The sequence below is a fragment of the Pseudopodoces humilis genome, chromosome 5 (genome assembly GCF_049639895.1).
Source record: "Pseudopodoces humilis isolate 2021_Gansu_Grassland_sample_001 chromosome 5, ASM4963989v1, whole genome shotgun sequence".
Taxonomy (NCBI): Eukaryota; Metazoa; Chordata; class Aves; order Passeriformes; family Paridae; genus Pseudopodoces; species Pseudopodoces humilis.
This window is the reverse complement of record NC_142204.1, coordinates 14,600,436-14,624,893: the sequence shown is the minus strand read 5'-3', so window position 1 is coordinate 14,624,893 and position 24,458 is coordinate 14,600,436. Positions and strand designations below refer to the sequence as shown.

The following is a 24,458-nucleotide window of genomic DNA, read 5'->3' as shown; positions in this document are numbered from 1 at the left end:
GTGGCCAGGAAGGCAGGTTGCTCAACCTCTCCCACTTCTGCCTGTGGATGCCTGCCGTGAAGTGACCAAGCTCCTGTGTGATGTGTTTGGCCTGACCTCTCATCCACTGCCATTCAGTAGCAGTTTTCTCCTGAATTTCCAGCCCTTTTTCTTTCAGAGGCCCTGAAAATGAAGAAGAGGCATTTGGGAAGACATACTGGGGAAACACCATCATAAAGTGAATTATACTGCCAAACCCAAAGATAAATGAAAGGAAAAAAACCCAAAAGACAAGCTTCAAGATAAAATGAACAGGGAGAAGGAAAAAAAATAGAAAGGAAAAAAACAAATGTTGCTAAAATGAAGAACTATACGAGCAAAAATAAACAGAAACAGAAATAATCATGGATGGAAATAGGAATTAATTATGAATTATGGAATAAATATGAATGAATTAAAAATAAATAGGAAATAGGGATTAAATCAGGAGGCTGGGGATCAGGAGATACAGATCTTTCTGGCCATAGTCACACAATCTTGGGTCCTGTGGTTTTAGGAAAAGTCTCTGAAGACTTTCCTGCCAAATGTCTTGTGAGCGTCACATTTCCCAGCTTATCTGCACCAGAGGTAGAGATTGTAAAACATCACAAGTCCAGGGTTTTCACTGACCACCACTGAACAACATGACCAGCAATTTCTGGCATTTTGTAGGCTCAGCTTGGAGCATGTAAAGGACTGGAGCTGTGCAGTGACAGAGCCTTGAACAGATTGTCTGGAGACCGTGTGGAGTCTCCCTCACTGGGGATATTCCAGAGCTGTCTGGACACAATCCTGTGCCCTGTGCTCTGGGATGGCCCTGCTGGAGCAGGGAGGTGGCCCCAGATGCGCCACTGTGATCCCTTTCAACCTGACCCATCCTGTGCTTCTGGGATTGTGATTCTATTTAAAAGGGTTCTCAGAGGTGATTTGCATTCCACCTGGGCAGCTGATGTTCCTGCTGATGCAGCCAGGAGACAACACTGAAACTTGTGGGAGTCTCATGAGGACACTTGCCAGGGAGAACATCAAGTCTGTGCTCTGCTGGGCTCCAGGGGCACTGTGGGGAAGGGCATCCCTCAGCAGCAGTGGCATTCAATCAAGACCTGTTAGGATTACAAATTAAGGTGAGTAAAGCTGATGTATTTACATTGAGGTAAGAAAAAACATTGAGTTTTGCTGCAGCCTGCTAGAGAGAGAGAGATAAAGGAGCTGATGCAAAGAAGGAAATAATAAAAGGGAACATATCTCCTTAAATGCCTGTCCTTCTGTGGAAATGATGTGGTGCTTGGTCTTGCTATTGAGTTTTCTCTAAAAATAAACTGGGTTGTTATTTGAGCTCTTCCAAAATGCAACATGCAGAAACTGCAAGAAGAATTGTGAGAGCAGTGAAGGAGAAAGGGAAAGGTCAGCAGACTGGCTGTGTTTGGCTCCTCAGATTACTCAGGAACCCTTCTTAGAGCAAAAGCTCTGGTTCATCTGACAGAGGACTCACAAAGATACATCAAGAGCAATAGATTGACCTTTTTGATGAGGGTTTTCAGAACTTGAGGAAAGCTGTGAGTGGGACATAACCAGCTGGAGGATGAGAGATGAAATCAGCATTGTCATCCAGCACACTCAAAACAAAACTTTATCTTAATTTTTCCATCTTCCTCACATTGTCTCTGAGGGGGAAACTCATCACAGTCTGCAGCTTCCTCAGGAGGGCAAGAGTAGGGATGGGCCCTGATCTCTGCTCTGTGTGACCACAGACAGGACCTGAGGGAATGGTGAGAGCTGTGTCAGGGGAGGGTTAGGGTGGGTATCAGGAAAAAGTTCTTCCCCCAGAGGGTGCTGGGACACTGAACAGGCTCCCCAGGGAATGGTCACAGCCCCAAGGCTGCCAGAGCTCCAGGAGAGTTTGGACAGAGCTCTCGGGCACAGGGTGGGATTGTTGGGGTGTCTGTGCAGGACCAGGAGCTGGACTGAATGATCCTTGTGGGTCTTTTCCAAGTCAGGATATCCTATGATTCTGTGATTGTAAATTCAACTCGTTTGCTTCTCTGAGAAGTTTTTTATTCCAGTTACTGTGGATCTGCTTCTTATACACAACAAAGTATTGACCTTTCTGCTGTGCAGTGATGGTGATGTTTAATCTCCCAGGTTTAGGTATTAGGGTTTCACCTAAAGCTACAGAGCTTTGCAACAGGAGTGTCTAAACCGCGGGTGTTTCCTGGGCGTGCAGCAGCGCCAGGGCGAAGGATGGGATCCGTGATCCAGGGAAAGGCGAGGGCTGTGCAATGGGAAGGGCCCGCGGCGGGCGCTGCAGAGCGCGGGAGGGCCGCGAGGGGGCGCCCGCGCACCGCGCACCGCCCTCAGGGCCCCGGGACAATCGCGGGAATGACGGGCTGGGAAAGGAACATCACGGGGCTCCCACGGCCCTCAGGGCCCCGGGACAATCCCGGGAATCCCGGGCTGGGAAAGGAACATCCCGGGGCTCCCACGGCTCACCTCAGTGCCCGCCTCTGCTTCACAGCTCCAGCAGAAGGGAAGGTGTTCGGCCTAGGGGCTGGCTCTGCTCCCTGCTCACAGCTCGTATACTGCACTGAGAACCAGCTTAAAAACAATTAAAGACATTCCTGAAATCACTTTGCCATGAATGAAATTCTAAGAATTGTGTTCTCCAGCAGACCCAATTTGAGGCCTGTCTGCAGGACAACCTGTGTAGGATTTGCCAGGGTTATGCCTCTTTTCAGGCCAGCATATCCTTCAGAGCAGCATTACGCAGGCAGAGAAGTGCAATGGAGCAGAACTGAAGAAATTCAGCAAAGGTTTCTTCTGGGTGTATTTGTAAGCGCAAGGAGCAAGATTAGATCCCAAATGACAATTGAAAAGGGAAACCTAATCTAGTAGCTAGCTCCAAGTCAGAAGGTATGGGCTTTCCAAGCTGTTTACTCACAAAGCCAAACTGGGTGCCTTCAGACAAAGTCTCTCAAACTTTGCCAGAAGTGCTGTCACTTTTGCAAAAGATCTGTGTGAAAACATTCACTTATAAGAGATGTTAACAATATCGGCTGATGTTTGAGACTTGATCCTCTAAACCACATGTGAGACACAACTGGAGTTTTATCACCGCAGCAAAACACAGTTGTTTTTAATGGTGATACAACAGAAATAGGTCAGAGCTGATTCAGTTGGCACTGGCTTGTGCACAGGCAAGACTGTCACTGGTGTCACCCCTTGAAAATGTCAGTTCTGAAATCTGTGGAGGAGAGGCCCTGAGGAAATTTGAGGTTAATGCCACACTGCGAAAGAAGATAAAAAGGAAATGAAACAGACACAACTGTTGCATTAAATATTTAATTTTGCATCTGCTTTAAACAGCTATCAAATGAAACAAATTGTTTCAGTCTTCATTTAGAACATGTTTGGTGTTAAAGCACAAACCAGTTGCAAACTGAGGTCAGACCTCTGGACAATCCAGAAGAATTTCTCTGATTTTTAGATATCATTTATTTGATCCAGCTGGGAAATCCTGAAGGAAATACACTCAGCTGCCCAACCAATATTTTGGTTAATCACACTGTCTGTCCGCCATAAAACTTCAGCTTTCTGACGGGAAAAGGATAAGTTCCAGTTACTTCTTGTTCTTGTGGTCTTTGTCCATTTTACCAGCAGGAATTTCTAGGCTGCCCAGAGAAGCTGTGGCTGCCCCTGGATCCCTGGCAGTATCCAAGGCCGGGTTGGATGGGGCTTGGAGCAATCCGGGACATTGGAAGGTGTCCCCGCCCACGGCAGAGGGTTGGAACTGGATGATCTTTAAGGCCCCTTCCAAGCCAGGACATTCTGCGATTCTCAGGGTTCTGCAGGACAAGAATGTGTGGTCCCAGCTGGATGTGGATGCTGACACCTCACACTGCTCTGCCTTGGAAACTGCTGCTTTAAACTATTCCTTGGAATCAGCTCATCTTTGCTGATGGTTACTCCGGGTGTGATTTGGTTGCCCAGACTTCTAACTGACTTGTGAATAATGTCCTTCTTCCATCTATATGTAAATATCAATGTATCAATGTACTCTGAGCAAAGCGCTGCTGCCAATCAGTGTTAACTGAGCTCACGTAACCAGACTGAACATCATCAAGTATTCCATGTTCTCCAAAGGGGCAAACTTGGTCTGTCCCCTGGTCCCGGTGTGGACGAACACACTCAGTGCAGGGAGCCCGAGGTGCAGCTCCAGCGGAGCTGCAGGCTGAGCTCTGGAGCATCCCAGCTGAGGAAAGTGGCTGGGAGCTGCCAGCCCTTTGCCCAGCACAGCGCCCTGCATAGTGGCACCGGGCAGGGGATGGACACTCAAGAGACACGGAGGGAGCTGAAAACCCAGACTTTCCTACCCTTAATCTATGAGGGTGTAAAAACCCAGGGGTTCCCTTGTGCTGCGTCCCTCCTGAGAGGCCACCAGCTTGGGCTGTTGTTTAGTTATTTAGCAATTGCACCGTGATTGAAGTATTTTAAGGATTTGGACATCTGAGACTCTGGTAAGGGAATCCTGGAATTGAGCCAGTAAGGAAACCTGATCCGACTTCGTTAGTGTGGGGGATGCAGCTGGGAGGGGGCGTCAGTCCCAGCTCAGGCACTGCCAGTGTCCAAGTGGATCCGGGGTGCTTAGACCAGGAAGTTTCCTTAACACCAGCGTCACGAGACGCTGCGAAACCCAGAGTTTTAAGGTGAAAGCCTCCTGATTGCAATTGCACAGTGAGAATGCGGAACCATTTAGGGTGCAGAAGTCCAGGTGTAAACCTCACACTGCCACGCCCACCACTGAACCCTGTCCCCAAGCGCCACATCCACGGGGCGCTTAAATACCACCGCGGCCGGTGACTCCACCGCTGCCCTGCAGCCTGGGAGAATTTCTTCCCAATGTCCAACCCGAGCCTCCCGTGAGGCCATTCCCTCTCGTCCTGTCGCATGTGGCGTGGGAGCAGGGCCCGCTGTGCCCTACCCTCAGGGAGCTGCAGTCAGCCATACACCCTCCCGGATCCTCCTTTTCTGCTGGGAGCCGCCTCCGGTGACGTCAGAGCGGGACGCGGGGCGGGGCCATGACGTCACGGCGAGGCGCGCGGCGCCGCAGTGCGGGCTGTGGGACCTGCGCTCACCTGCGCGCAGTTTTGGGCACATCTGCGCTCACCTGCGCGCACATCTGGCCATACCTGCGCACATCTGCGCTCACCTGAGCTGCCGCGCGCCATGGTTCGGTTCGGGCTGACCGTCGTGCGGCAGTGAGTACCGCCCGCGCATCCCCGGCGGTGGCGGCGTCCCGGGGGCCGCGTCCCCTTCTCGGTCACGGGCAGCGGGTGGGGGAAGCTGAGCAAAAGCTCTCAGGCGCGGCAAGGGTAGGAGTGGTGGTGTGAACATTTTTCCCTTGAAACGTTAAAGAATTGGTGCTTGTGACTTGGGTGGAATTTCAAAGGAGACTTTTTCTCCCACTCTATTAACAGAGGTTTATAGCTGACTGAATCAAGTAGCTCCAGCTTCCTGCAACTGTCAGGAGAAAACTCCTTAATTTGAAGGAAAGCTTTTTTTCTCCTTTACTGTAATCCCCGTGGGCAGTAGGGAAGGGAGATTCTGCCCCTCTGCCCGGCTCTGCTGAGCCCCCCCTGCAGGGCTGCATCCAGCCCTGGGCCCTGCACAGGAAGGACAGGGAGCTGCTGCAGCCAGGCCAGAGCAGGGACACCAAGGGCATCAGAGGGATGGAGCAGCTCTGCTGGGAGGAAAGGCTGAGGGAACAATTGGGATTGTTCAGCCTGGGGAAGAGAAGGCTTTGGGGTGACCTCATTGTGGCCTTGCAGTGCCTGAAGGGAACCCACAGGAAAGATGGAGAGAGACTCTTGGCAAGGGCCTGGAGTGACAGGACAAGGGGCAATGGCTTCACACTGACAGAGAGCAGGTTTAGATTGGATATTAGGAAAACATTGTCCCCTGTGAGGGTGTTAGGCCCTGGCCCAGGTTGCCCAGAGAAGCTGTGGTTGCCCCATCCCTGGAAGTGTCCAAGGCCGGGTTGGATGGGCTCTGAGCAACCTGGGGACAGCAGATGCCCATGCCAAGGGGTTGGCACTGGATGATGTTTAAGGTCTTTTCCAACTCAGATCATTCCATGAGTCTATGATTTCTTCTGCTCTGACTTCCTAGGCTCTGTTTCTTCCAGGTGTGCAGCTCTGCTGCTACCCTTCATAGTCTCTGGAATTGGTTCCCTATAAAGTTCAGAGAACCAGCTGCCAACACATGCTTGTCAAAAGAGGGCTCCAGAGTCTTCCTGCAGCTTTGTTCTCTCCAGCACAGAGGTGTAGTTGTTACAGATAAATTGTGCTGTATTTATGATAAATTTAAGAAATCACTTCTCTTACTTTTATTCCAAATAGCTTTGTCTCATTAAAAACTGGCAGCATGATTGGAATTGTTTTGAAAATGATTTTTTATTGTTATAAAATCTTTGTGTGCATTGTTTTGAAAAGAGTTTGTGCTGCACTGTGTCTCTTTTTTTTTACGTTCGGGTGCTGCTGTCTCTTGTTGGTATTTAATACAACAACGTTTTTAAAATACACTAAAATGATGAGAAGTTAATTTTTTTGTTGTTGTTTACAATCTCTTTCAGTGGAGAAACAAGATACAACAAAGACAAGATACTGCAAGGTTAGTAAGAGTTATTCTGTTAGCTGGTTAGAGATGGAAAATCATGGTGAAATCCTGTCACCAACTGCTCAGATGTTATTAAGCAGTAATACTGTAAACCTTTAGAGACTTTATGTGTAAGCCAGGACATGGCTTTCATAATGTTACAGAAGATTTTAAGTCACCCTCCATAGAATATCAACAGATGCTGGTGTATTTTGTGTTTTAACAGGAGTATTAGAAAAATTCCTTTTTCTATGCAGGGAAAAAATAGGTTGCATGTAATCAAGTGAAATGGTAGCAGCACCTTTACGAAGTACTCCATAGCACTGTGTTAAATCCCAGTAATGTGAAGTTTGGGAAAAGGACTTCCAGGAAATGGAGCTGCAGAAGGATGGATAAAGATCCAGATAAAGTGATGTGAGGGAGGCTGTTGCCTCAAGAAGGGAATCTGTTACTTGCAGTAAAAATCTGCAGTAGGGCAAGGGAGAATGTACAGTAAAGGTTGTTTAAATGCTTGAATTGTTCAATCCCAGCTCTTCCTAGGAAGGCAGTCTTGATTAGACATATTTAAAACTAGACTTCGTCTTAGTGGCTGCTGGCTTCTACACCCAGAACTGAACACACTGAACTGCCTGGATGTGTGCTGTAGGAAAATCAAGGCTGGGGTTGTACTCTGAATAAATGAACTTCCTACAATACTTCATGTTGTGAAGGAGAATTGTGCTTCTGTAGTTTCTTCCCTCTGTGATACTGCCATTTCCGGTTCCTGCAACATGGATTTGTGCTCATAATAAGATGAGTAAAGAATATTCTCCTGTGTTACTTACTTAAAAATATTGATGATGTCTTTTGAATTCCTAGCACCTTGGGTCAAATGACATGTAGTGGGTTCCTCTCCAGTGTAGAGACAACATAGCTTCTGTTTTTGGGCAAGCTTTTTATGTTTAGAGAGGTGTAAGGCCTTTACCAGCACACTGGAGTCAGACACCTCATGTGTCTGAATTACAGATGGGGTGCTCGGAACTTGGACTTCTGGTGTCCTGTCTTTTGCTGTTGGATTGTGTGTTTTCTGGGTGAAAATAGTTTATTTTCTTTGTTCTGAATCTGATGTGAATTTCATTCTCTCTGCTCTGGCTTCCTGCAGAACTAGAATGGGTAAAAGGTGTGGATGTAGCAATCCGTTACATATTTGTCCCTCTGTCACAGTTCTGGGTTCTCCTGCAGACTCTGAGCTGTGGCAGGAGCACACCTGTTCAACTTATGTTGGATGTCCAAAGCTGCTTCTTTCAACACTGTCCTAGAGCTCTGAGACCAGTTATTCTCACAGACTTTCTGGCTGGAAACAATTTCTGGGAGGTTTGCTGCTTTCCAGCTAGGTTTGCTCTGGTTTGCATGAGTATTAGTGCCAGAGTGTGAGGTGGAGAGGAAGAGATTGGAACAGATTGTGTTTGCATCTCATTCTCTCAGTGGTATTGTCCTCTTTCTTACTTATATTTAACAAATCTGTTTATAAAGTTTCAGCTGTGAGATGCCTCTTGCAGGAATCTGACCGGTGACCTCTGTTAAATGTAGGTCTCTATTTTATGTTTAAATTTGTCAAAGGTATAGATTAATGTAATTATCATTGATAGTGATCCTTCTGTCTTCCTAGACTTTACTTTTTTTTATCATTAAGTTAGCATGACTGAGTTTAGGGAAGACCTGAAGAGCAGTGACTTTTCCTAATGCTTGGCTTTACTAAAAGAGAAAGATTTTCTTATGACTGGGCAGTTTCTTTATTGCTGACATGCCGCTGGTCAGCTGGTCTAAAATTTGTATGTCTTTATGTTGTGGGGTTTTTATTTTGTAGGTCAAGGAGTGGATGAGCCACTCTCTGCAACTGGTTTCAGGCAAGCAGATGCTGCTGGTTTATTTCTCAGTAATGTGAAGTTTACCCATGTCTTTTCAAGTGACCTCCTTCGAGCAAAGCAGGTAAGTGCTTCTTGAGGCAACAACTGGCTTCTGAATCTGGCATTTATTTGCTGTTGGTGATGCAAAAATAATGCAGTGACAGAGCCAAAAGGTGCCCCTGGATCCCTGGAAGTGTCCAAGGCCAGGTTGGATGGGGCTGTGAGCAGCCTGGGATAGAAGGTGTTCCTGTCTGTGGCAAGGGGTTAGAACTGGATGATCTCTAAGGTCCCTTCCAACCCGTACCAGTCCATGATTCCATGATTTGCCATTATTTTATATGGGCATTGTTCTTGCTGAAGGAGTAATGGGGGCTTTGAGGTATCACAGACAGAAGTGAGTTTTTCTCTGAAAAAGCAAACCATATTGGCTGTGACATTGTGCTGTCCCAGGTACTTTGGCTGTGTGCTGTGTTCTTCTGAGGAATGCAGACCAGTGCAGGCAAGGTCAAGTTTTGCTGTGAAATCAATACAAGGATCATTAAATGTGCAGAGATGTTGGATTTTGTGAGGCATGTCACACCTCTTGCCTTAATGCAGTAAATATGCAATATAGATTAAATAAAGAGGAAAAAATACTACATGGGATTACATGTGACCTTGTGTGCAGGATTACGAAATACTCAAAATTAGGGAACCAAACTTTTAAAGCTTGAGATCAGCTGTTCTAGGAAGGTTATGTCTCCTGTGGCAGCCCTATCTTTAACTGTCTCTTCTGTTACTGATTCTGTGTTTTCAAGAGACGTGTAGGGGGCTGAAACTCCTAAGCCATTCTTGTTTGCTTGCTTTTTTGCTGTGTTATCCTGCAGAAAGTCTACAAAACTGTGTTGTAAACCAGATCAACCAAATGTAGTATAAATCTCCTTTTATTTCCTTGTAACATACACCATCAACCAACATTGCTCATCGGTTTTGCAGCACAATTCCAGAAGCTGCTGTAGCAGCATAGCTTAAGCAGAAAACAAAAGAGACAAGGAGGGAAGAGTGCAATAGTTGGGTATTTTAAAAATGCAGAGTAGCTGCCTGAGTCACTTCTTTTACGTGTGTGAATGGCAGTGATGATATTTTAAAACATTAAGAGTGCTTTCTGACTTTCATAAAACTGTCAGTGCTGCATGCCTCCCTTATGGGAATTGGTTTGGGATTTTTTGTCTTATATTAGAGACAGCCTTTTCCATGAGAAGCACTTTCAGAATTTCACTCTCCTAATGTGAAGGACCTGAATTTTTCCTTTACATACAGGAAATGTGTTTTGCCATTTGTTTGCCAAGCTGTCCAGATGTTGGAAAAGCTTTCCCAAAGATGTGTAAAGCTGAAGTTTCCATGTGGTCGGAACTCCCTTTCTTGGCAGCTGCAGTTCTGTGAAGAGCCTGTTACTACACTGTCACTTCACAGCTCAAGTATGGGAGGAATGTACAAGTTCTGCTGCAAAAGAGGAAATTCCTGCATATAATCATACAAATAACTGTGTTGTGCATATACACAAGGAACTGTATTCAACCCTATCTTTATGTCTGCGTTACTTTTTGACAGAAGCTTAAATTTCCAAGACCAGATTTGTCCTAAGCATTATGTTAAATGTGCCAGTAGTACAAGGCTGCTTACTTGTGCCAGAATCCAAGGAGCATTTTCAAAATGAGTTTTTTAAATGTCAGATTGATTGGGTGTGGATGTTTGAATGGCCCAAACTGTCTGTGAAGCCAGTGCAGCCTTCACACTTGGGTGCCTGTAAGAACCAGCAGCAGGTCAGCCATCCTCTGGTTCCCAAGAAGGACAAGGAGCTACCAGAGAGGACCCAGTGGAGGCCACAGAGATGATGAGGGGTCTGGAGCATCTCTCTTATGCGGAGAGACTGAGGGAGCTGGGTCTGGTTAGTCTGGAGAGGACTGAAAGGGGATCTTATTAATGCAAATAAAATCTCCAAGGGGTGTCAGAGGATGGTGCCAGGCTCTTTCCAGTGGTGCCCAGTGACAGGATGAGGAGCAATGGACACAAACCAAAACACAAAAAGTTCCACTTCAACAAGAGGAAGAATTTCTGTACATTGAGGGTGGCAGAGCCCTGGAACAGCTGCCTGGGGAGGGCCTGGAGTCTTCCTCTCTGGAGACATTCCAAACCCACCTGGACATGCTTCTGTGTCCACCTGCTCCAGGTGAACCTGCCTGGGCAAGATGATCTCCAGAGGTCCCTTCCAGCCCTAAGGATTGGCTGTGGCAGCCAGACAGGTGTCAGATGTTTTTTCAGTTGGATTAACTGAGCAGTTTCAGGGGACACAGCTGTGAGTCTGGCCCATGTGCTACATGTAAACAATGTGTGGACATGATTGCTCTGTTTTCTACTCAAGAGAAGATGTAGCTCTTACCGCAGTAAACTCTGCTGCCTACCTCTCATGGGTACTGTGTCTTCAGCTGTTCTGGACTTTGAATTGGGAAGGAACTGCCAGAAGATTGCATCTTTTCTATTTGTATGGCCTGGCCTGGGCCATCTATCCAATTCTGCCAGACTGGTAGCTGATAAACTTTGTATTTTGTTGGTTTGGGTTGTCAGATGCTGCTGATGGGATTCACCTTGGCTGTGGTGGTGTAAGGTGGTGTGTCTATGTTCTGTCCAGATGATGTGACTGTATGTTCATTTTTTAGACTGCTGCTGCCATTCTAGGGAAAAACAGGTTTTGCAAAGATTTGGAAATCAAGTACGATGCAAGACTGCGAGAGAGAGTAAGTGCCAAAAGAATTTGTTATCAAATACTGAACAATTTTAAAATGGAAATTCCTGCTGATGGGTATCTTGCTTTATTAAATGGTAGATTTAGCAGTGGAGACCACTATTTGATGTGTTTTTAATCACTGGATACTATTCACATCAGAGACAATAAATTGTTTGCAGAATGGTGAAGCAGAGCCAAAATTAAGTGATGAACTTTGTAGCTATTATGCCTTAATGATTTAAATAAAGTAAGATATAGTGTTTACGGAGCAGCATGTGATTGTAGCATTTCCTGTTTGAATCTTTTTTTCTTTCAGAAATTCCAGTTCTTCCCTTGAAATCAGCAAGGCCTTATTATTTACTTTTAATTGCATGGTTTTGTTTCCTTTTTTTTAATGTCTTTTTCAAAAATTCTGAATTGAACCCATCCTCTGTTGTGAAGACTTCACAGGTCTTTAGAGAAAAGACTGGCTTCTTACATGTGAAAAATAATTTCCTGTAGCCTCCTGCAAGTAAAAACAAAATGGAGTTTATCCTCAAGTGAAGGGCTACGTACAGAAGCACTTGCACTTTGTGACCTCTGTCACAAAGATACTTGAATTTTGTATGCTGGGGATGACTGTCAGAGGAAGAAAAAAGTCTCCATGCAAAGATTAGGCTGAGGGTCATGTTTTGAATGTTCGTGGTTTAAATGAGATGCTGCTCTTAGTTTGTTTATCTGTCTTTCTGTCTATCTTTCTATCTATCTCTCTTTCTTTCTGTCATCTTTCTACCTACCTACCTACTTACCTATATATCTACATATATGCAGTTTAAAAGGATGTGTATAAAGACATTTCCTTGCCCAAAACTGGGATAAAATGTAAAAGGTAGCTAAGCCTTGAGAATCCAAGAAGACAAAGCTGTGAAGAGCTGTTTGCAGCCTCTGGAAGGGGCACAGGAGACCTGACACATCCTGCCAAACCCTCTTTTTCCCTTACAGAAATACGGAGTTGCAGAAGGAAGGCCTTTGGCTGACCTCAAGGCTATGGCAAAGGATGCTGGAGAGCAATGTCCTTCATTCACACCTCCTGGAGGAGAAACACTGGATGAAGTATGGTATTTATTTATTTATTTATTTATTTAGGCCCTGCTTTCTAGGGTTTTTTATCAGTGCAATTGCAGCTATTGAGAGCTTCCCACTGAGAGCTCAGCCCAACTAGAGATATTCTCTAAGCTAAAAAATGCTGCTTGGTCTCATAACAGTGGCTGCCAAGTGGGGAATCTCTTTATAACTAAAATATTGGTTTTGAGAGTGACTCCTCACGAAGCTCTGCCTCACGGGAGGATGATAGCAATTGCTCTCTGGAGGGCAGAGGAGTTTGAACAGCAGTCAGTAACTTACATTGGCTTCTGAGTCTTGTCTGTGGGAAACCTTTGTCTTTTAATTGAAGTAGTTACATGTCAGATTTCTGAAAGGCCAAATCTGTGCTTGCTTCACAACAAACTCTTCGTTCTTCACAAGGTTCCCTTTCGGCCTTTCCCTGCAGGTGAGAGAGCGTGCAAGGGATTTTTTTGAGTTCCTGTGCCAGCTGGCTGTTGAGTTGGAGCAGAAGGAGCACAGCAAGCCTGATGCACCAGGCAGGAGCTCAGGAACATCTGGAGAACAGTTTGTTTTCCCTTGGACAAACGACTGCAGTGAGGCAGAGCCGAGCTCTGAGGGCAGTGGATCTTCCATGGTATTAGATGCCAATATTTTGGTGGTGAGTCATGGAGCCTACATGAGGAACTGGATTGGCTATTTTGTTTCAGATCTCAACTGTACCTTACCAGCAAATTTAACGAAGTCCCAGCTGTCTTCTGTCAGTCCAAATACTGGAATCAGTCATTTCATTATAAAACTTGAAAATGGGAATTTGTTAAAACCCAAAATCACATGTGTCTGTCTTAACCAAGACTCTCACTTAGTGGATGTGGGAACTGTGAATGTGTAGCTTCAAAAGTGTTTTAAGAGTCTCTGTGGGGGGGAAAGTGGGATTAGTTCACAATTTTGCTAAGCTTGGGAAAAGTATCTGTAATAATTACTGGGATTGGAATTGCTGACCCTAAACTGCAAATAGGGAGACATGCAACTGCTTGCCATCTTAAAACCACAATTTGCATGGTCCTAGTGCCCAGTATAAGTTGGCAGTTGCAAAATAAAACATTCTCTGTTCTCAGAAACATAATACTTGCAGTCACTTGCATATCTGCTCCTACAGCACATATTTCAAACAACTCCTTTGCATTACTCCATAATTATTTTGGTTACCTCCAAGTGAAGGAGTTGGGGATGGGAGAGGAGTGGTACCTCAAAGTTGAGCTATACTGTATTCTTGTTTTATTACAAAAAATTATATTGTAATATGAAACATAACGTTGTCTTAAAATAAATTTTTGAATGCAATAGTAGAACCTAGGAAGGAGCATTGCCCAGTGGGAAAGGTTTGGTGCAGAGCCAGTGGGTGTGACTCTGACACTGAATATCTGTGAGCCTCTGGGCAAGTCTCCTTTCTGTTTGTAAAGTGGGAATGATGATAAACCTACCTCGCCAGGAGTAATTCCTAAGAAATTGTTCAGGTTGTTGAGATCTCTGTTGAAGAGCACTGTACACAAACACAGAGTATTTATTTTTAACTGTGAGCAGGATGAGGAACCTCGTGTGCACGTAGTAATGGTCTCTTTTGTGGAGGAGGAACTTTCTCTCTGGGGTGAGTTGTACCTGACTGGAATCCTTCTGTCAGCTGCGGTCATGCACTTGATTCTATTTTTGCCTAGAATGAGGCAAGTTTGATTGTTTGGTGATTGTTGGTGTTAATACTGCATTCTTTCCCCACTGGGGTGTTTGTGGTGTTACAGTGTGAGCTTATCTGGTTTATGTTATTTATAAGATTCACATATTTTTTCTTTGTTTGCATATTTTAAGCCTGTTTAAAAAAAAATAAAAAATTAAAGGCTCCTGAATAGAATTCCCATTTCATCTGTATTTCTTTTGAGGTAAAAATCTTTCTTAATATTACCCTGTGAAGCTTTGCTCAGATCACATAACTTCCTTTCTTTCCTTCCTGACCTTTTACTGTGAAAAAGACTCTTAGGGCTGATGTTGTTTGAAAGTGTCCATAGCTCTTTTTCAGTAATAAAATAATTCCTTCTCAATATACTGAAGGAAATAAGTCTTCACAGGAAGCTAAAATGGGAATACAACTTTTGCACGGACTCCTCAAGCTCTTTGTGAAATGCATCTTCCTAGAACGCTCCCCAATACTCAGGTGATGGTCACGGCCAATGAAGATAGAAAAGGTTTCATTATGATTTCTAACAGGGTTAATAGTAGGAGCATGGGGTAGGAGTTCATTCTGAATTTGCTTGTCCCTGGCAGTGCCAGTTTATTTCAGGCAGGTCACTTACATAGCAGGGAATTCTCCTGACAGTGCTTTGAACCACTGGAACTGCCACGTCCTGAATTTTGTCAGTCATTCCATCTATTCTTGGAGCCAGACTAACGGAGTTGAAAATGCAAGAGGATGAGAGGAGATGTGACACGTTTTTCTCCCTAAGTCTGTCATTTCATCAAATGTTTCAAAACACACTAGTGACTGGGTGCTTCTCACTTTAGAAGGTTTCTTTTTCTCTTTTGCCTGCTCTCAAGCAGGTAATTCATGTTTTGTTGTTGATGATGCCATAACTTAGGAGAATGTGTACTTCTTTGTTAAATTCTTTGACACTGCTTGGGTCACACTATTCCCAGAGGGATTTTTGACTCTTCCTCTATAATATGCTTTACCTTCTTTTTTGTATTTATAGGTCGTTAAAATTTAAATCCAGTCTAAGAAACCTGTCTCTGTGATTGTTTTCTTTATCTTACTGTTACCAAATACCTCTTGTAACTCTCACACAGGGCAAGCAGATGGTACCATGGTGCCTAACAAGAAAAATACCAAAGGGTGAAACCACTCAGGTTTTCTAAACAGCTCCTATCCTAATGAAGTCACATTTTTCAGTGAAAATGCATCAGAATCTCCCAGTTCAGGCTTTGTAAAATATGCAAAAATGCTGCAAACACATCTGCCAGTGGCCAGGGGAGTACGAGCAGTCAAGAGTGTCCTGCAGTTGTCCAGGTGTGCTTTTTCCCTCAGTATCTGCTCTTGACATTGCTGGAGACAGGGCACCAGTCTAGGTGGGGTATAGCCTGCCGTAAAATAGTTGCACTTGTTAGATCTCCTTTGTTATGTCAGGTTCCCTCTGCATTAAAAAAGTCACTAATTTTGGAAGCTTCTGAAGCTAATTCTAAAAGCTGTTTTATTTAGGTCTGGGAATAGTACTCCTCTTTTTAAGTTTTTATATTGACACTGAGACTAAAGCTTTTTTTGGCCAGGTGACTCTTGTGCACGTGTGCAGTAAATCTGTGCAGTTTATTGGGATCATGGGAAAGAAGAGCTGCAGCAACAGAAAGGTCTGTTAGGAATAGTAACAGAACATAGTGCCAATGGATACTGGCTCCATCTCACAGGTCTGCCTCTCCTCAAGCAGCCAGTGGGCAGAGAGCTCTGCTAGTACAACAGTTTCCTTCCTCTAAAGCAAAGATATTTTCTCTACTCCTACAGGTCTTTTTTTTTCTGGACATAGCTCTGCCTTGCAATAGGAGGAGGGTTTTCCCCCTTTTTTTTCATTTAGAACAGAATTTAAATCAGATACATTATCTATCCAAGCTTTTGGCTGCCTCAGATCCACAGGCCACATGCCTGGACTTAAAAATGTCAGATTTCCCCCAGATGTGTCCTGCTTTTGAGGGCTGTGAGCCTGAGGTTTTTGGATCTTTGTAATCCCAGGCAAATGGCAGCTGCATGGGCACAAATTAACTGTGCAGTGATTTGTGAGCTGCTTCTCTTGTATCTATGGATATGGCAGAGCCACTGGAATGGGAAAACCCAGGAATCTTGAACAGGCTGTTAGTGGTCACCAAAGGAAAGCACCTGAGGGCCAGGCAAGACTCTGTTGAGTGTAATGTTTTTTCCTTCTGATGCCCAGCTGTGTCATCCAGCTGAATGGGAGCAGGGTGGTGCACCAGACTTGAATGTAGTAAGTCCTGAATCTATTTTGGAAGAGCTGGCCATTGAAAAGTGAATTTACTGAATTTAAAAGCTGAAGTGAAAAAAGGGGGTTTGGTTTCAGAAGGGCAGGAATCATAAAATTAGTTTCAGAATTGTGGAATATCCTGAGTTGGAAGGGACCAACAAGAATCATTGAGTCCATCTCCTGGTGCTGCATGGGACAGTCCCAAGAATCACACAGCTTCATTCTACTTCTCCAGAGAAATTTAAATAATGGTTAATGCAACAAAGTCTGAAGGAGAGAATAATTACAGACAAGAGAGGTAAATGAAACCTGGAATCTAATTAAATGAGTTTTTACCGTAAGTAGTTCACACTAGACTAAATAGGTAGTTTTTTGATGAAGTTAACTAATGTATAGGCAAGGGAAAAATGAAATATTATCTAGGTGAATCTTAATTGAATACTTAATGCCAGAATGGAAACCATCAGCTCAGCTGGGAAACATAAATGTTGCTTAGGAGAAAAACCATGGTGAAGAAGGTATGCAAGGAAGTAGTGGGCATAGAAGTGGTAATGTCCAAGGTCAAGTACTGAGCTGGAGTAAAGCTGCTATTTGTGTTCCTTAGGGGAAATTTTTTTGGTAATGACTTCAAATAAAAATACAGGAATGTGGAAATATTAGTGGGAAGGCATCATCAATAACTATGTGGGGCAGAATGGCATGCAGAGGAGGACATGATGAACCTCCAGTCTTACAACTGCTTGAGTCTTCAGAGAATGGCTGGACCCTGACAGTGGCTCATGTGGTGCCACCTCCCTGCTCCAGCAGGGCCATCCCAAAGCACAGGGCACAGGATTGTGTCCAGACAGCTCTGGAATATCCCCAGCAAGGGAGACTCTCCACCCTCTCTGGACAATCTGTTCAGGGCTCAGTCACTGCCCAGCACAGAAGTTCTGCCTCATGTCCAGGTGGAACTTCCTGGGATCAGTCCCTGCCCGTTCCTCTGGTGCCATTGCTGGGTCCCCCAGAGCAGAGCCTGGGCCCTGCTCAGAGCCCTCCCTGCAGAGGCTTTTAATTTACCAAGTATATTTTATCCCAAGATCTTTGAGGCAGGATCACAAATAATTCCCAGCAGAACTGAACTGACAGACCTGTGGTTTCCCATTGCTTGTAAAAGACGTTTCCCAATAGAGGTTAAAATCCCTTCATGGTCAGTCTAGACCTACAAAGACACTCTTTCTCTCATCATCTTTCGCAGAACTTTTATATTTGGGGTGCATGAAACACTTAGGAAGCTGCAACCTGTGAGGCTGGAATTCACAGGGGACAGCAGCACACAAACATTTTCAGACACTGCTGCTACCATTTATGTGTTCACTCAAGTACTTCTGGAAGGGGAAGCATTCAGATAATGCAGAATCCACCATTTGGAGAGAATGGAAAAGTTTATTGGTACTTTTATAAAAGGAAATTGGAGAGAATAGAAAAGTTTATTGATACTTTTGTAAAAGGAATTATAGTCTCTATAACACATTATTATAAATACATATAAATATTCTGTGGGATTTAAGACCCACTCAAATAAATAAATAAATACCGTGACATAAATAAGTAATGCTTTCTTGCTAGCTGGTGATTTCCAGCATCTCCATTGAAGAATAAATTATTTTAAGTTTTGATACGGTTGCCTATAGTTAAAATTACTCATTTTGATGGAAAATCCACCATCTATTCAGTCTTAGCTTACTTATCCCCTGGCTACTGATAGAGTGAGCAACCCTTCTTACTCTGTTCTAGTGCAGGAATATAGAGATGGTCTATAGATTTAATCCCACCAATATTTCCCATCAAAATTTAATGTGGACAGAGCTTTTTAGTGGTTCCAGTTGTTGTGGTGCAGTTGCCTCAGAGTCCTAGAGAAGAGCTCTGTGGAGCTTCCAACAATTAATGCAAAATGCAAACTTTGCTGGTGTACTTGAAGTCCAGAGCTCTCAGGGAGCAAAAGCCAAGAATAACAGTATAGGAATCAAGTAAAGATATCAAACTAGAACATAAATAAAATCACACCTCTCCACTGTATAGTCAGCAAGTTAAAAAGTCTTGCTGTATTTTGAATAAGCAAGAAAAAGCACGACTGCATGACTGTCTGCCTGCCTGCAATTCTCTTTGTTTCTTTGAATCACTCTTTTTCTTCAGAAATTAATCAAAAACCACAATAACTTTAGAAAAACAAATTCTGGACTGATCCTGATCATTTGGCTTGTCCTGTGTTCCTAAGTAATTATACTAATTAGGAATCTCTCCATCTAGGGAAACCATTCTAAGAGCAGAATCAGGACCTATGACTTTTCCAGCATAATGAGTTGGATGTGGTAGATAAAGAGATATTGTGTATATATACAAATATGGGGGGGATGGAAATAGATTGTTTTAAAAGCTGTCAGCAGTCCTGCTGTTGTGCTAAATCCAGAAAAAAATAAATGAAAGCAAGAAGCCCAGGGGGTTCTTTTGATTTTGTTGCACTGATGTAACTCCAGTGGCTTCAGTGAACTACTTCATAAGAAAGAAAAAAAGAACAGCATCCAATTCTTTGCTGCCATGAGCACTCTGAGGAGCAGTGTACCACTTCAAATTGTTGTCAAGCTGATAACTACTCTAAATAAACAGAACAGAAGAATCTGTGTTTCAGCATGAGAAAAAACCCCACAAAATAAAAACCTCAAATCTCTGCCGCACTGGATTTTGTGCTGCTCATCAGTGCCTTGCACCTGATTTCTGAAGAGTTCATCAAGAATAGCTTTTTCAAAGTGAACTTACCCAAAGCATAAAACAATCTAGGGAAAAGGTTTTGTCACCATTAGAGATCTCCTAATAAATACTAATTTCACTCCTACAAGTATAAAGCATCTGATATCTGCTCAGAACAGAATACAAACATGGATGCTAATTGAACATTCCTTTTCTAAATATAAACCTAATTTTCACTCATTAGATGAGAGTCTTCATTATAGTCTAAATATTAATCCTTCGATCTTTATCAAACATTTTTTTTCCCCCTGTAGAGTTCAGTATTATGCAAAACAAAACATCCTGTTTAACACAGAATTTATTATTGTTAATCCTAGTACTTCTCTCTGTGTTGGAAATATGCAAAACTAATGATCTTTATTCCCATATTGGGATGTTAGAATTTAGTATATGTAGAACTGTAATAAAGAGCCACTTGAGAGAGAGTGAGGCTCTCCTCTTTTTTTCAAAACCTCAGCTTGGGTTCAGTGTCAGAAATTGCTCTTTTTCCCTTTAATCCTGTCCTGTTGTCCTGTCAGTTCCTCCAGTACTCCATGTCTACTGCTCCTATGACAGCAGAGTGACCTTTTTTTAACTCATATGGGTGAGGAGAGAATGAAGCTCTAACTTAAAAGCTAAAAACAAAAAATCACAGAATGGGTTCGAAGGGACCTTAAGGCTCATCCACTCCAACCCCCTGCCATGGGCAGGGACACCTTCCACTATCCCAGCTTGCTCAGAGCCTCATCCAGCCTGGCCTTGGACACTGCCAGGGTTGGGGCAACCACAGCTTCTCTGGGCAACCTGTGCCAGAGCCTCCCCACCCTCACAAGGAACAATTTTTTCCTAATATCCCATCTAAACCTACTCTTGTCAGTGTGAAGCCATTCCCCCTTGTCCTGTCTCTGCAATTTCTGATAAAGAGCCCCTCTCCAGCTTCCTTGTAGCCCCTTCAGATACTGGATATATGACATGGTAATTTTGATATAATAAAGTAACACACCACCTGGCAGTTTGTCTGCTGTGCTTGGACAGGATGGTGCTAGTTAAGAGGATTCCCTGTCTCTGCTGGAATAACAGATGCTCCAGGTCTCTACATCAGTAACATAACATCAGTTTCCCATTTCATACAAGGGATTTCTTTTTTTGTTTTCCTCATTGAAGCAAATGTAAGGTGATTCAGACCCCAAAAGGTTTGATTTGTGTTACTCTTTTCAAAAATGGATCTTCTTTCTGGTAGAGCCCAAGCTGGAAAAATCCGACTTGTACTTACAGATGGCAGTTTACTGACAAAACAAGATCTGAAGCTAAGGAACTTCTCCCAATGTCTCCCAGGTTTCTAAGAGCCACTTTGGCATTCAGGCTGAGTGTGACAGACTGTTCCTTTTGCCTGTCTTCACCTGGTGAGCACGGGGGCCACGGTTATCTTGTGATGTAGAAGCGGGGGCTGGGGTACCTCCGGGCCTCCATCATAGCATGGGGATCATCGGGGTTCACCACGTCATTCTGGTTGATCCTCATGGGCTCCCTGGGCATGTGGGGAAAGTCTGCTGGCTGCTGCTGCAGGGAGCCAAACACCGGGGCCTTCCTCTGCGGAACCAGGATCTGGTGAGGATCTACCGGATCAACATCTGCACTCCTGGTATGTCTGTGGGGCTCGGGGGTGTTGAATCGGAACAGAGGGATCTCGTTCCTCCTGGACAAAAACTGGGAGTATGGTGGTAGATTCATACCAGGGGAGAAGGCTTGTTTAACTCTGCCTAAGCTCACCAAAAAGTGGTGTTTGGGGGATTGGTACACATCGTACCCGTTTTCCAGCGTCCTGTGGGTGAACACACAGTCCTCTTGGCTGAAGTAATGCTGAGGGGAAAAAATATGACACCTGTGAGCAGAGGAGTCTGGTGAATTACAAACACTGGTTAAAGAGGGAAAGAGGGATGAGATTGTGCAGCAGGTGTTTTTCTAATCTCTTAGGTCTGTGTCTGACCCAAATGTAGATCAGAGTTGCAAGTCCATGCTTTCAGCAAAGGAATTTTAATGATAAACCCTGTTTTCTCCCAGAGGGTCCCCACCCATGGCTCTGTGCTACAGATTGGTCCCTCACTGGATCTCATTTCATCCTCACTTACCCAGGCAGGACCTCAGATGATTTTTGTCAGCTGTACAACTTAATACAATCAAAGGAGAGAGCAAAGTTTGACCTAAGTGTCAGAGTTTCCCTACTACTTCCCCCCCCACCTGCAGCTAACCAGGCTTGCCCTGGCTGGGGAAGTGGGCCAGTGAAAAGTCCCCTTTTCAACTGACATTTGCATGCCTATGTTCTGTGCACCACAGCAGCAGAATGCACTGTCCATTCAGCCTCAAGGCTTAGGATAGGTCACTCACCGAGCCAAATATGTTTCCTTTCATGTCCATACACAGGTAGCGTCCACTCTTCACACCTGTGATTATTACTGAGCCAGCACCCTCAGACTTGATCATTAAGGCACCTGTTCAGAACAACAAAACATCAAATCTGAGATCCATTTCAACACTGCATTTACAGATCTGTGGATGCTCTGGCTGGACATGACCTCTGGGAGTCCAAACCAACCTCCCACATGACCTGGAACTGTTGCCCACTCTAAATCCACCCTAAATGGTTTCCTGTGGCTTTGGAAAACTCCAAGGATGGAGGGCACCTCTCTGGGTGCCACGTTCCAATGTGGCAGTAACTTCCCAAAGACAACTTTTTTTCCCTCTGAAGTCCCAAATTGCCCTCAGCTCTGCCATTGCTCACATCCAGGGGGAGTTTGTCCCCCTCACCTTTGTGACTGCTCTGTGGTATTTTTCAGTGGTGCCCAGCAGTGGCACCAGAGGAACGGGCAGGGACTGATCCCAGGAAGTTCCGCCTGGACATGAGGCAGAAATTCTGTCCTGGGCAGTGACTGAGCCCTGAACAGATTGTCCAGAGAGGGTGTGGAGTCTCCTCAGTGGGAATATTCCAGAACTATCTGGACACAATCCTGTGCTGTGGGATGGCCTTGCTGGAGCAGGGAGGTGGGACCAGGTGACCCCCTGTGGTGCCTTCCAACCTCAGCCAGACTGTGATTCTGTGATTACATTGCCCTTAACATCCTTTTTGCTGGCTAAAACCACAACAAATCATGATCAAGGCCCCCTGAAAACCCTGTGCCAGACCAGCTCCACCTTCAACTCATCCAACTTGAATTGGGGTTGCTGTAGTGCTCCAAGAGTGATGTCACAGGTGCCAGGTAAAGTGGGAATAACAACTTTCCTTTACCTGCTCCTTGCATTTGACTCAGTGCCTGTTGCATTGTCCCACCCATGAGATCTGTGCACACCCAGGTCATGCCACCCTGGTGCAGAACTTGGTACTTCCCATTGTCTGGTGGCTCAGTGGCAGAAAATCAGTCACCCTCCCTCTCAATATCCCTTTTGTTGTCTGAGTCCATCTTTTCTGCTCCACCATTCCAAATCCTGCTATGCTTGTTTCATGGCAGATATGGGAAAATGTGGTATTTTGCTGTTTGTTGTTCTATAAAACCCCACACTGGTTCTTGGCCAACATATCTAAAATTAATTTTATAAAATCTTTAAATATGTAGGAAAAATAGCAAGACAGTGCCAGCATTTCTGTGTTTCATTATCAATTCCTTAAAAAAATTGTAGAATGTGATCCTTTTTCCTCATTAATTAAATTATAACTTTAAAAAACATCTTTATTTACTTATGTAAGAGCTTCTTTATCTAAGCTTAGATTTTTAATTGAGTGTAAAAAATAGATCTACTACTACTACTACTACTACTAATAATAATAATAACAATAATAACAATAACCTGATTTTATGATACAAAGCTACTTGTGATTTGAATGCTGCTAAGAGAGAAGTATTTTTGAAATGCTATAAAAAACCCTAAGTCTTAACACACACACCGCCCCCCAAATTTGTCTTGTAACTAAAGAGTTTGGACCAAGCAAAGGAAGAATAAATTATTCTCTGTTAAAAAGGAAGGAATAATGAAATATATAATAAAATAAACCATGAAGACACAGTTTGAGAACCTTTTAGTGATACTAGGGCATAGTTTCTTCTCATGAGCCCCAAAGGCTCAACACTTCTTTTATGCCAGTCTGGTCCTTCATAGATTTACCCTTTTCAACTGACCTTTGCATGCCTATGTTCTGTGCACACTGAAACTTAAGTTTTAGTAGTTTTCAGCCCTCCACCCCAAAATACAGATTTTATAGATGTCATCAGTTTTCCAGCACTGCTCTGGCAAGTTCCCTCAGTGCAGTTCCTTTGGTAGCACCATCAGTGGGAAGCAGCTATTTGGGGCATATCATTAGAAGATCATAACTTCTAATAGGAACTTCCACTAGAAACTGGGGGCAAAATCATCAAGTGAAGGATAATTCAGGTGGTTTTTCATTTCAGGGCATTACAGGAACCATAGCACTTTAGTTGTCCTAGGCAAGGAATGAAATTCCCTATCCATTAGATTTCTTTGGACCAATTTTATTTGTTAAACAAAAGAAGAATTATAATGATGTGTATTTTCCATCCCATGGCTGTACTCCTCTGCCTGCCTGCCTAATGAGAAGAGGGGATTGTCTATAGGTGGTGAGGAAACAAAAAATGTCATTGTCCCTCCCCTGCTCCCATGGAGGTCTGTAGGAAGCCACTTACTGTAGATGGTTTGGTGAGGAGCACCATCAATGTAGCCATCAGCATTGATTTGGAGGTGGAAGCTGCTCCTCTCTGTGTCGGTGTAGAGGTGCATCAGGTGGTCTCCATTGCCCCAGCTGGAACTCAGCAGTGGAGAGGAGTTGGGAAAGGCGAGGGAAGCTTTCAGGCTGCAGAGCAGCAGGAGCAGGGAGCTGCAGGGAATGCCCTGGGGAATGGTTCGCCGCTCCATGGTGCGTCAGCGTCTGCTCCTCACCTCCCCTTGTGCCTGGAGTGTGAATCCTCAGGATCCCTTCTTCTCTGCAGAGGCTTATAAAGGGCAGCAACATGACATCACACAGGAAAACCTTCTCCACATCCTTGATTTTTGGCAAAGCAACATTTTAAGTGTCCCAAAACCTCAAGGGAAGGATCTCTGGCTAAGGTGTGTGGGGGAAAAATGTAAGGTTTCTAAAGACAGCTCACGAAAGCTAATCATATGTTCAAATGTTATCTACAACCCTATGACATCTGAAAGCTTCCCACGCCCCTACTGTTGGATCCAGAAAGGGCAATCCACTGCACTTGAACTGAAGGGAATGACCCTTCGGAC

General features: G+C 44.3%; 2 protein-coding genes across 2 annotated transcripts; one reads left to right on the top strand and one right to left on the bottom strand.

The window, feature by feature from the left end:
- Positions 1-5,104: 5,104 nt before the first annotated feature.
- On the top strand, positions 5,105-14,305 carry TIGAR (TP53 induced glycolysis regulatory phosphatase). The gene is given in 7 exon segments (XM_005531868.3): positions 5,105-5,273; positions 6,647-6,684; positions 8,516-8,637; positions 11,252-11,329; positions 12,301-12,411; positions 12,848-13,276; positions 13,279-14,305. Coding segments are annotated over 7 exon segments (840 nt in total). The 5' UTR covers positions 5,105-5,241; the 3' UTR covers positions 13,309-14,305.
- A 6,295-nt stretch (positions 14,306-20,600) lies between these two features.
- FGF23 (fibroblast growth factor 23) lies at positions 20,601-24,098 on the bottom strand. The gene is made up of 3 exons (XM_005531876.1): positions 23,870-24,098; positions 21,564-21,667; positions 20,601-21,038 (listed from the first exon to the last, which is right to left on the bottom strand). Exons 1-3 carry the CDS (start codon positions 24,096-24,098, stop codon positions 20,601-20,603), a joined length of 771 nt encoding a protein of 256 aa, XP_005531933.1.
- Between the last annotated feature and the right edge of the window lie 360 nt (positions 24,099-24,458).

Excerpts from the sequence above, each read along its gene's own strand:
- FGF23 (XM_005531876.1), bottom strand. The coding sequence starts at position 24,098 with ATGGAGCGGCGAACCATTCCCCAGGGCATTCCCTGCAGCTCCCTGCTC. Across the intron at positions 21,668-23,869 it reads TCCTCACCAAACCATCTACA|GTGCCTTAATGATCAAGTCT; the intron begins GTAAGTGGCTTC and ends TGTTCTGAACAG. Across the intron at positions 21,039-21,563 it reads AAGGAAACATATTTGGCTCG|CATTACTTCAGCCAAGAGGA; the intron begins GTGAGTGACCTA and ends TTTTCCCCTCAG.